The sequence below is a fragment of the Brienomyrus brachyistius genome, chromosome 23 (genome assembly GCF_023856365.1).
Source record: "Brienomyrus brachyistius isolate T26 chromosome 23, BBRACH_0.4, whole genome shotgun sequence".
NCBI classification, from domain to species: domain Eukaryota; kingdom Metazoa; phylum Chordata; class Actinopteri; order Osteoglossiformes; family Mormyridae; genus Brienomyrus; species Brienomyrus brachyistius.
This window is the reverse complement of record NC_064555.1, coordinates 1,515,202-1,527,653: the sequence shown is the minus strand read 5'-3', so window position 1 is coordinate 1,527,653 and position 12,452 is coordinate 1,515,202. Positions and strand designations below refer to the sequence as shown.

The window sequence follows — 12,452 nt, the reverse complement described above, 5'->3', positions numbered from 1 at the left end:
AGTGTGAGCCTTACTGAGAGGCAGAGACGCACATTTAGTGCCCCTGGATCTACACTCATCCAGCGTACCTGAGTCAGGGCCTCTTATCCTGGGAAGCCAAGGGTGCAGATGCATTATTATACAGGTAAGGAGGGTCTGTGAAATGCCATGACTGTCCAGAACCGTCACAAATTCTGGACAAAAATGTTTTTGTATCTGTCATTCATGAAAACCACCTGTGCTCACTTTGCTCTCTGGAGGAATAAGGAATTTGCTCCAGAATTTGACATTGACTTTAACCAAATTAAAGGTAAATTTCTGTAATGTAGTTCTGTTCATTTTCCCCGTGATCTTTTTTTGTATGCTGCCGGAATTTATAAATTTAAACAAGTTGATTTTAATTGCCTGTATAAAAGCTATTATAAGTGTTATTTAGTTATATTTAAGCAATGTTAATATATGATCGGTTTTGCATTCTGGCAAGAATCACACCTTATTGTCCATGACTTCATTCCCAATATGCTACAGTTAGGCACCTTCTTTATGCCACATTCTTATGTTCTTATATTCTAACAGGTCTGGATGCCGTTCAGCCAAATGGCTATTTCAATATTAGTTTAAATACTAGAAATTAGCGGGAGAACATTTTTAAATGAATTTGAGGAAGCACTTATTTACGCAGCATGTAGTTAGAGTATGGAATAGTCTTCTTGCTAGTGTAGCGCAAGCTAAAACCCTGGGTTCCTTTAAATTAGAGCTAGATAAGATTTTAACAGCTCTGAGCTATTATTTAAGTTCTCCCCAAATGGCCTCCTCTCGTTTGTAAATTTCTTCTTATGTTCTGTTACACAGTACTTAAAATTAGACCTGAACAATTTTTAGAAAATAGTCTCACTGTTGAAGTGGAGAGAAGCAGTTTTTTTTTTCTTAATAAACTGAGCCAGAAAGGTACTTGCTGACCATTTCCCAGTAAAATGGGTCAGCAAGCTGACTTACAATGCATTCGCCTGTCTATTTGGGTCATCTTACTGTGTGACCTACCTTTGAAAGTGAGACAGCAGAGTGAGGTCTTTACCGCTCTCCGCGACTCCCACGCGTCGTGGATTTGGCTAGATTACAATCCGGTTCACGACTGCGGGGTTTTTATTGCTGACTGAGCACCCAAATCCCGCAGCAGCAAATATAACAGGCTTTATTCACAACTGAAAAAAAGGTATTTTGTGCAAAGGTATTTGTCAAATCGTGGTAGTTAAAGCAGCCTAGTGGGTAGCGAAGTGAGAAGGTCTTGAACTGGGACAGACTTCGCCTTAAAGCCACTTAGGCAACAATATTTCTCCAATAGAATAGCTCTGTACAAAGGTGAAAATTGCAACTTGCTTTAGATAAAGTTTAAGTGCTAGTTCCTAGATGACAAAGGTACCTCATGCCAAATACCTTCACGGATTAAAGACATCATCTCGACGCTTATTTAATTATATAGTTAGTTTTCAAATAACCCGATCGATGTGTGTGAATTTGGAAAGAAATTGCTAGAATTTTCACATTCATAATGGGAACGCGTTGTATGTTTTCTGTCAAATTACAGCACGCAAATTGTCAGGCTGTCATTGTTAGCAATTCTCCATGGACGCTGAAGGAAACTTCAGGTTGCACGGTGTTACTGATTTCACTGGACATGCCGTGACGCTCGACGTGAAAAGGGTGATGCGTCTTCCATTCCTTTGTCGCGCACGGGTCATTCGGGGGTTGCTATGGATCAAGGCTATAGAGAGACCGTATTCCCAGGGGGCTAAAGCACAGCTGCTCTTCGGGTTTGCTATAAATTGCTAGCTTTGAGAACGGAGAAATATTTTAACCGGGGGTTTTATTTTCTTGGGATGAAAAAAAAAGCTGAAGATACCACCAGAGATAGTTCTGCAAACCATTGCAGAATTGATATTGTTTCATGTTTAGATTCCCGACATTCAAAACGCCGTGATAACAGCTATAACAAGCTCTGTACAACATGCTTGCAAATGATGTACATTCTGTTCCCTGAGTTTTAATTCATCGGGTGGGTTAAATTCAGACGCATTTGCTAGATAATATTATTCTTCACAGCTGCCTTTTTTTTACATTTTCCAGGGCTGAACAGATGTCTTGTCCCCTCTAGCCATTTCCCTGACATATCTTAATATAACCCAGCAGCGTCTCACCTGGCCCAGAAGTTTATGTTGTGTATAGGCTATTCAGCTGACAGCCCCTGCGCTCATGCCATCGAACGGACCCCCTTTAAAAACTTAAATTTTCGATATGCATTTTACGCAAGGTCCTATGGGACATAGATGCAGGATAGCCACCGTGACAGAGTCTACACGTGGTCGACCCTCATCCACAGCCATTATGGGTTTTTGGCTAATGGGAAAACATACAACTCACCATTACCTGGATTAAATCTGAGAACAGAAAGGATTTCTGTCAGCATCAGACAGGAACCTGTTCAAAAATAAGGACAATAAAAACCTAGAGCATCTTTATATTTACTATATATATATTTATAATTTCTAATCCAGCAAGAACCTGGACATGGAATTGTCATCTCGGGGGCAAAAGGAATTAACCAAGCGTCTGTGAGCTTGTGCCAAGTAGCGCTGGGCTTACGGTGAACCGTCACCTCAAAGCTGCTGGCTTTGTTGGTGGCGACTGATCGCCTGTACAATCTCCCCCAATGCAAAATGTTCACACAGGACTAAAGTCTAATACTCCACGCAGAAATGGCAAACCAAAAACGCCATGATGTGGCTCAAGTTCCAAACCTGTTACGTGACATCTGGACGAAGGGTGAACGTTGTGCGGCATCCATATTTAGACCGACACCAAGCCCCGCCCAACAAACACCTCGGCTTCTTCTCAGCACATTTATCAACGGTGATTTATAGACGCGAAGCACTCGGTAGGTCAGAAGTCAGGCACTTCCTGTTCCACAAAAGGGCACCAAATGACCACTATATTTTAAGTGTCCTGAGGTTTTCTAATACAACTGTCCATCTGTCATCCAGCCACAGACCTAGGACAGGGTCATGGGGGGTCAAGAGGCATGCATAAGGCAGGAGTACACCCTAAATGGGATGTCACTCGTAGTGCAACATAACCAGGGGTCAATACCATGCCAAATTCTGATGGAGATTTTAATGAAAATACAATTTTTACCACAGACAAGATATTTAAAAAGATACATAGTTTTCTGTTCTCAATCAAAACCTTTTGCCTCTGACACGTGTATAGACAGAAGGCAAACACTTAACATTATTATTTTAAGGAACTGACTTAAACAATCAAATCATTTTTGTTGTCCTGTTAATATTTTTTATTGTAAATATTGAAGCCCCCTTGCCGGCCAGTAGATGTGACCAGATAGTGAGGAAAATGCAAGCAGAGCCAGTGGTAGTGAAAGGAGTAGTGTGAGAGTAATAGTGTGAGAGAAGAGGGGACCCCTGCAGAAATAGATGCAACCTCTTGGGGAGTCTGTACTCAAATGTTCATACATTCCTAACAGGGCAGCGCCAAAAAAGCCCTCAGAGAAATGACAAAACTGAAGACTCACACTGTAGTCAAAACTCTAACTGGGGAGAGAATCGTTATAATAATATTATTGTGAGAGAATTCATCTTCAAAACCGAACTGAAAATTGAACTGGTTTTTATTTTAAAATACACTATAAACTTTTATAACAGAGTCACAGAGACCTGAACTTTAATGTCTTGTAAAATTTATGTTGCATGCTAAGATAAAATTTTCGCATGGACGTACGCAATCCATCGATTCAAGGCAATCTCTTTATTCAAAACATTTAGCCACCAGTACTCAGGTCTGAAGTGGACACACTAATAGAGTGTTTCAGACCATTATACTTGTTTCAAAAGGCTTTTAAAGTTCCTTCTAATAGAATATCCAACAGTGCCTCTGGGAAACGTAAACGTAATGTCTTGCTCTCAGCATTTAAATGGGCTTTCATCCTGTTGCAGAAAAAATCAAAATAAAGACTAGCACACATGTATTTAAAAAAAATTAACAATTCGTCACATAGTATATTTCAAGCATCAAATGGACACAGCATGTTGACTATAGAAACAACAGGATTTGACGTATATTTGTCACGCATATTTCCGAAAGGGGGAGGGGGCAAAGTAGTTCAGTGGTTAGCGCTGTTGCCACATATTAGGCCAAATGGCATTTATAAAATTCCAATAGTGTGTGTGAGAGAGAGTTTGCAAGCGTCTATAACGTGATCCATTGGTATTTCATCCAGGTGTATGTCAGGCTTGTGTGTTCCTGCGTTGCCTGGGATAGACTCCGGCTCTTATCAGTCTTAAAAGCAATCTGTCTTAAACAACGCGGACTAGTATAGGCACAAACCGATGCCCATGATTCAAACAAGGACAGCATCGCACACCTGTGGTACGTATATGGACACAGGATCGAGCAAAGACCGCTTCTGCTTCTGCTTCTACACAGTCCGTGTTATGTTACGTAGCTGACGTCACGGAATTCGTTACCGAGTTAAGCATAAGCATACACCTAAATCACATATGAATAAATACATGGGTGCGTTTTTAAAAGGTGTCTAAAGCCACATATTAAGATACAAGCCAACTTTAAGACGCAAACTAGCGCAAAGACATTGCTTTGTGCGTAAAGAATATATGCCAATTCTCCGGCCAGAGGAATGTGCCAGTTTTATTAAGCGGGGTAGATTTTCTGCTTTGCCAGCAGTCGGGTGCCCCCCTCCCCTGTCTCCTAGAGGTCGGTGCTGGAAGGTGCCCTTCGACGATCTTCGCCGTTTCTTCCGCACTCCGAAAGTGTGTCAGTGGGTTACATCGACTCCAGCGCCGGGGCCGAGGGAGGAGCCCCTCATCTGGGTCACATGGTCGCCCGTGAACATACTTCTCGGAACAGTCAGTGCTAGCAAGCTGATGACAGAGAGGAGTTGCCACAACAAGGCTCGGTGATCGTTGTTTTCGCAGCGGGAGGGGGGAAAGCCCATTTATATATATTTTAAATACATGTATTCAGGGCAGAAATAAACAGCGATCACTTCCGAGAAGCCTCTGCGGAAGGAAGGAAAGCGGAATAGGCAAGTTAAAAGGGGATCGACCCATTCATTAAGACGAGCTGGCTATAAGCTAAACTGCACCCGACTACCACTGTCGGTTATTTGTTTTTTTGCGGATAACAGAATCTGGACCGCAGTAAATCAGACATCGCCGGCGACGAGGCGATTCAAACGGCGGTGCGCTAACAGGCGACGCTGGCTGGCTAGCAGGGTAGCCGGGCGGTAGTTGTCAGTCCGGCGCTTATCCAGCCACTTTCCTGGCATTTTATCGCTTCCAGGGTTTCCGACCGTCGTCTTCCCCGATTGCTCGTGAAGGCAAACAAGACTGCACCCATTTTAAACGTGCAAAGTTTTAAAGGTGGACATGGAATCGACAAAAGCTGGTAAGAAATTGTCAAGCTTTCGTTGTATTTTAAGTACTGGTGTTTGTCAGATTTGTTAAAATCGGGGGTTCTGGACTGTATTTGGACGTTACAAATACGTGTTGGTAGATATGATGTTCTTGTATTTTGCTTTGTACTGAATAATTATACATAAACAAATTCATGGGTTTTATGTTCCTTCTTAAATTTGTTTGCCCGACGCGTTTAAAACATTTTTGTGCAGGGTCTTAAAAATGAATGTTTTTTTGCCCAGTCAGTATCAACCTTAAAAATATCTGGGTTAGGAGTGCCAGTACGGCTGCTGACATTACAGGAGCAGTTGGCTCGAACGGCATTGCAGTTCCTCTACTCACATGGACCGGCCAGCCTAGCCATGTGCGGCACTGTTTACGCTCCCCGTGCGTCGCCGCTGATTGGCCGAGAGCTGCGGTGACGTCACAATTGCATAATTCGGCACGGTGGAGCGGCGCGGCCACCGGCTGCGGATACACGTGAGGCGGCCGCTGGCTGCGCGCGCGGTGACCTACTTTCTCGCTCGTGTCCCGGAGGAGACATGACAGCTCCACGTGGGGGCGTGTTCGGCACCTCGGGATCTGCTGTCTGTGACACATGTGCCGTCAGAGGACGCTCGCTCGAATGCATGCAATGTTCATATAGCCATATTATACGCATTTAACCAGATAGTGTGCATACAATACAGCGTGCATCACGCGCATAATATGGACATGTTAGTGTAAAAAAAATATCACAATATTGGTAGCTTTTATTAATCTGTTTGTAAGAAGCCCCCACACTACAAGGCACACGAGTCTTGTGTCCGGTTTATTTGCAGATAGTAAGTTATTTATTATATTTTCCAGACAAACTTTGTCGTCATGAATATGATTTAAAGTCTGGGCATATTTAAACCTTGTGCTTTATATAAACCGTGAAGCGAACATATTGTTCTCGTGTCTTTAAACCATGTTAACGCGAGCGACAAGTTATGGCACTGAGAGTTAATAGTTCCTGTTACATAAATGCATCATCAGCGCGTTACTCGATTGAATACCGTTTGTGGAGCGGCACGTGTCCTTACCGCGACTTGCGTGGATCAGTATAACCGGCGCTCTTCGATTTAGGTGAGCTTAATTCATTCAGAGGGCTATGATATAGTGACACTTCATATTTCAGAAATCAGATTTTAAAAAGTTTTAATATTAAGGGAACTCCGATTTGAAATATTTTATAAGCATATAAGCGGACAAGAGAACATTTTTTTACATTTTCAGGCCAAAAGAGAATTTTCCCTTTTTTTTGTCTGAATGCTTTCTCAATATGACAATTTTTTTGTGTTTTAGTTTGATTACATTTGCAGTGCAAAGGTGCATTTTCTTGGCTCACTGATTGACTTGTTAATATGTCTAGTTTTTTAAAATACCCACGTACCCCAAAAAAACGAATCCATTTTCAGTAGTCTTACCCTCAGAAGTGTGGCCTTTGTCCCCCTGTCAGAAGCTGAGATGGTGCTCCATTATGTCCGCCTACATCCTTTTTAAACAGGCATTATGTAACAGTGTTATCTAACTGTCGAGAATGGGGAGTAAGAAACCAGGTTAGCCAGTGGCGAGAAGAAAAAAAATGCAAGTGGTCTGTCTGGTCTACTTCTCCTTACTGGGAGGAGTGCTGCCACACTGCATTCTGGGTAGGCTACCTTAGCAAGTGTTAACCTTCCGGCTGTATGGAGACTTCGTTTTTACAGCGAGAAACAGCGTCAGGAGAACATTGCACTATCAACATTACACGGATTTGTCCTATTTGTCACTTGTACAAAATTTTAATAGGTTTTTTTTTTATCACTTTGGTCATTTTTTACTGCATATTATGCATAGTGTAGTTTCTGCATGTTCCCTTACTCGGGTTCCGCAGAGATCCTCTGACATTCTGTTTCCTTGGCAGGAGGTGTGATAGCGTACATCAGCTCTGCGAGCTCCGCCTCCAGCCCCGAGTCGTGCCACAGCGACAGCTCCAACGGCAGCTACCAGTCCTCCTCCCCCCCCCACAACTCCTTCCCCAGCTGGAGGCAGGCCAGGCCTGCGGATGCCCCCCTCTCCAGCCCTAGCCAAGCCCCCCAGCGGGTGCACAGCAGCCCCAAGGCGGGACGCTCTCCCTCCACCACTAAATGCGGCATCACGAGTGAGTGATGGCAGAGACGGATTGTCACGTGGCGCATTTCACAGCGCATTAGTTTCACGCGCTGCACTATTGGGATCATCTGTGTATGTTGCTGCCTATACCTTTGACTTGGGTCCTGGGGAATGGTGTGTCACGGTCGGGATTAATGCTGGTTTGTGTCCTGTGCTGCAGAAATCAACGGGCTGGTGCTGCTCTGTAAGGTGTGCGGAGATGTGGCCTCAGGGTTTCACTATGGTGTACACGCCTGCGAGGGCTGCAAGGTGAGAATGAGACCAGGCCGAGACCAAGACTGTGACTGACCATGACTGCTGCGCAAAGTCAGTGGACTGAAATGGGTTAGGAGTTTGAGACTAAGGAACCAGTTTAGCGACCAGTGCCATAACTGGTACTGGGAAACCAGACCATATCGCAGCCTGATATTGAGACACTGTTCTTTAATACCTGCCTGATTTTTTGCAGATTTGAATCTATGGTCTGAATCGTTATTAGCTATGCCCTTCAGCTTCTGCTGACATTAGCTGGTTTCGCTGTGGCCCGTATCGGAGCGGTGGTGTGTTCAGAGTGTATCACACTGTGCCGCTCATCATCGCCCCCTACAGGCGAGGGCTGTCAGTTCACCTGCTGGTGTCCAGCGAGGCACTACAAAGCACGGTTACTGCACTGAGCCGAAACCCTGACCTGCTTGGAGTCCTTGCCTCGGGCAAAAGAATGTCAGATGCAGCCCAAAATTAGACTTGGTTCCAGGCTGCGGCATCCTGCCTGCGCTCAGAATTTGCAGGTCGAGTTGGTTCAGTGACACGATAAGCCAATTATCCAGCCATTAGTTGTTAACATTCTTAGGCCTGTATCAGTGCCATTTAATAACATTCCAGGTCATTTGCCATCGTTTAGCGTCACATTCCGTTTCCTGCATTAGTGCCCAGATGCTTCCCGTTAGTTTTAATGTCATCTCGCCATTCCAGGGATTTCTGTGCGATCTGGGTCAGTCCAAGACGCTGCCTGCATGGTGCCGCATGCTCCAGTTCAGCCTAGGAAAACTACCCCCCCCCCCCCCGCAAAGCAGTCGAGTTTATTCAGACTCACCCCCCCCATCCCTCCCCATGGCCTACTTGTGTACCTGGAGTCACGTGCCTGATGAAGCCCCTCCCCCCCCACAGGGCTTCTTCCGAAGGAGCATCCAGCAGAACATCCAGTATAAGAAGTGCCTCAAGAACGAAAGCTGCCCCATCATGCGGATCAACCGGAACCGGTGTCAGCAGTGCCGCTTCAAGAAGTGTCTGCTGGTCGGCATGTCCCGGGACGGTGGGCGGCTCTCTCTCTTACTCCTCCCTCATTTCCTGTTGTTCCCGCCATCATCTCCTCTTTCTCGTAATTGATGTTTGATTTGCTTGATGGTGCCAGTGTTTGCACTTCAACTTGCCCCTGGGAGATCGTAACGTTTATGTGCCTGCCTATTTATCAATAAAAAATGGACACGGCAGAGCCGAGCAGGGCTATTAAACGATACGATATTTTTTTCCCCTTGCTCTCTCCACCTCAGCTGTTCGTTTCGGCCGCATCCCCAAGCGAGAGAAGCAGCGCATGCTGCTGGAGATGCAGAGTGCCATGAACAGCATGATGAACAGCAACCCGATGCACGGCCAGCTCCATGGCAACCAGACCCCGCCCCTTGGGAGCCAGGCCCCGCCCTGTCCCGAAATGACCCCAGAGGACCCCAGCCCCTCTCCTTCCTCCTGCTCGCCCGTTTCTTCACCGCGCTCTAGTCCCCAGGAGCCTGAGCCCCAAGTCGTCATGGATACCTCTCTCAGCTCCGCCTCGGACAGCGGCGAGGAGGAGGTCATCGGCTCGGTGACGAGGGCGCATCAGGAGACCTTCATGTACAACCAGGATCGCTCCAGCCCGCCTGCACAGTCCGCGCCCACCCTGGGTTTCACCAAGCCGGTAGTATCGATTGGCGATGGTGGTGGTGCCGGGGGCAAGCCGGAAGCTCAGACCCTCCATGCCAACCACACCAGCATCTCTGGCAGCTACCTGCCTCATGGCACCCAGAGGCCCAACGGGGGCTACGCCTTGCTCAACTACTGCCCAGTAGGGCAGCCCAGCAGCCCCCCCGTGGGTCACTGTCCAGTCTACGCCCACGGCTCATCTAACAGAGCAGAAAATGCCAATGAGACCATGTCTGACGGCTTCAGTGGGCCAGTATGGAATAGAGGAAACAGGATGCACTTGGTAAGAATCACTGGTCACGTGGTGGGAGTGGGTGGGGTTTTCCGATCCGCATTTACGACTGGGCCGTCTTCTACCTTACGACAATCACTCTGATTGGCTCCCCGCCGTGTCACTCCCTCCCCAAGGTATGCCCCATGAGCATGTCGCCCTACGTTGACCCGAGGAAGTCTGGCCACAGCATCTGGTTGGAGTTCTCCATGAGCTTCACGCCAGCCGTGCGGGAGGTGGTGGAGTTTGCGAAGCGGATTCCCGGTTTCCGCGACCTGTCCCAGCACGATCAGGTCAGCCTGCTGAAGGCCGGCACGTTCGAGGTGGGTTCGCCGCTTAAACGACATTAATAACTCGACGTGCACGATACTCGTCCTGCCTCTGCTCTGTAGCTCATTCCTCGTCCCGCACGTTTGCTACCGTCCCCGCAGGTGTTAGTGGTGCGCTTCGCGTCGCTGTTCGACGCCAAAGAACGCACCGTGACGTTCTTGAGCGGCAAGAAGTACAGCGTGGAAGCACTGCGCACCATGGGCGCCGGAGACCTGCTCAACTCCATGTTTGACTTCAGCCAGAAGCTGATGGCCTTGAACCTGACCGAGGAGGAGATGAGCCTCTTCACTGCTGTTGTCCTGGTGTCTGCTGGTGAGCCCCCCCCCCCCCCCCCCCCCCCCCCCGGGCCATTACTGCCCTCTGTGGTTGTTTGTCATTGGCTGTTCTGCTCTGCGGTGATAACAGGCGCCTTTTGCTGTCTGTCTCCCTCAGACCGCTCGGGCATCGAGAACGTGAACTCGGTGGAGGCCTTGCAGGAGACCCTGATTCGGGCTCTGAGGAGCCTGGTACTGAAGAACCACCCCAACGAGGCAGCGACCTTCACCAAGCTTCTGCTGAAGCTGCCTGACCTCCGCTCCCTCAACAACATGCACTCCGAGCAACTCCTGGCCTTCAAGGTCCACCCCTGAGGTCACAGGCCACATGGTCCCTGGCTCCCCCTCTCCCACTCCTGAAAACGTTCTTTTTAATTGCACAGACTTTGTGCTCTTTCCTTTACAAGACAAGATTGTGGGCATAAAGGACCACGGGGGGGGGAACGTAAATCATTGTACTGTAAGGCTTACACGCCTGTGTTTGTAGAACAAGCACACACACGCACACACACATTCACACGCGGTGTCTGTGTGTGCGTGGGTGCAGGCGTTTTGGAAGCACCTTTTATATCGTTGAGACATAGTTTTATTGCATCGTTAGTGCAATATATGACCCGTTCTTGTCTTTTGTCGTTACTGTTGTCATTGGGTCTGTTTTGTTTTGTTTTTTTTTTTGATAGGACTGTTATTTCTGTTCGGCGAATCGCAAAGGACCCGCGTTTGGCCGAAGGCAGTGGGTATTTAGTGACGCGGCTGCTGCATGATAAGGAACCTCTGTCTGATGCCGAGGTCTCAGTCCTCTCTGAGTCCGTGCTCAAAAAAATATATATATGGGGTGATTCCCGACCATGTTTAGAATGTGGAATTGCTGCTAATGCATGGCTGTTTGTGATTGGTCGGTGTCGGCGCCTCCTTGGTTGCTGGGGGAGGAGTCGGCCTTTTTTTGATGTTTAATCAGTTCCTTAATTTTAATTTTGAATCCCCCTCCTTCTCCCTCAAACTTATTTAAAGAAAAGGGCACTCTATATTTCAGTTGTAGCTAATGGTGCAGTTGTGTGCGTATGATAACTCTATAATTGTAACGTGGGGTATTTTGAAAGCAGTGAAAAAACGTTCGGATTGTCATTGTGCGACATTGGTGAATCGGCATCCGCCCAGTCGGGGCTGAGAGCCGTCCCCTTGCCACATTGACGCTGCCCACCACCAAATATGGTGACGATTTCTGAAATCGCTGTTTCCAAGTTTGACTGTATAAAACAATTCTACGCAAAGCCTAACTTAGCTTAATTTCTCGCATTCCCCCTTGATTGGGGGCGCTAAAACGATATGGGAACATGCCAGAGAGCAGAATGTGATGGATACATGTGACTGCCCCCTTGTGGTCAGCACAAGAATGGCAGTATCATTTTCACTACAACGAATGTAAAGATAACGCTTTTACAATCTGCCAATCTGTGACCAACAGCACAGCAAACAGAGGATAAAGGGACAGATCAAAAGGTCAGGGGAGGAGGATGAGGAGCAGGAGTGTAAATGCTGCATAGCAGCTTCAAAGACCAGCTCTGACACGGAGTTTGGACAGCCCCGCTTGCCAGTCACCCAGCTGATAAGTCTATCTTTGAACCTACTGTAACAGAATCATCGTCTGAATCGTTCAGGCGATACAAAGCAAGCGATTGCAAGGAAGTGAACGAACGGAAGGAAGGAAGCGGTGGGTCGATGGCGGGGAGTCGGGGCGTAGTTGACGGACCCGCATGTGTCCTGTTCTTCTCACCTCTCCCCAGCAGAGGGAGCACTTCGCGCTGTGCCGTTATTTTTCTGTTTATGTAATATGTAAATTGCTAAACTGTGGTCTTAGTTTTTTGTGAAAGCATATACTTAGATTTATATAGATATATATATATAAATATATAAATATATGCATATTAATAAACATATATACTGAATCATATGCTGGGAAAC

At 46.8% G+C, this 12,452-nt stretch overlaps 1 protein-coding gene across 2 annotated transcripts; it reads left to right on the top strand.

Annotated features, from left to right (window-relative positions):
* The first annotated feature begins 4,790 nt into the window (after positions 1-4,790).
* On the top strand, positions 4,791-12,441 carry nr1d2b (nuclear receptor subfamily 1, group D, member 2b). 2 transcript variants are annotated; one of them, XM_048992606.1, is made up of 9 exons: positions 4,791-5,092; positions 5,350-5,454; positions 7,393-7,629; positions 7,801-7,889; positions 8,787-8,931; positions 9,170-9,858; positions 9,984-10,169; positions 10,278-10,488; positions 10,609-12,441. In XM_048992606.1, the coding sequence occupies exons 2-9, from the start codon at positions 5,436-5,438 to the stop codon at positions 10,803-10,805; spliced, it is 1,773 nt and encodes a 590-aa protein (XP_048848563.1). In that variant the 5' UTR covers positions 4,791-5,092; positions 5,350-5,435; the 3' UTR covers positions 10,806-12,441. The 2 variants fall into 2 exon arrangements, with proteins under 2 accessions (XP_048848563.1, XP_048848562.1); XM_048992605.1 differs by having other exon boundaries at positions 4,791-5,454.
* The last annotated feature ends 11 nt before the right edge of the window (positions 12,442-12,452 follow it).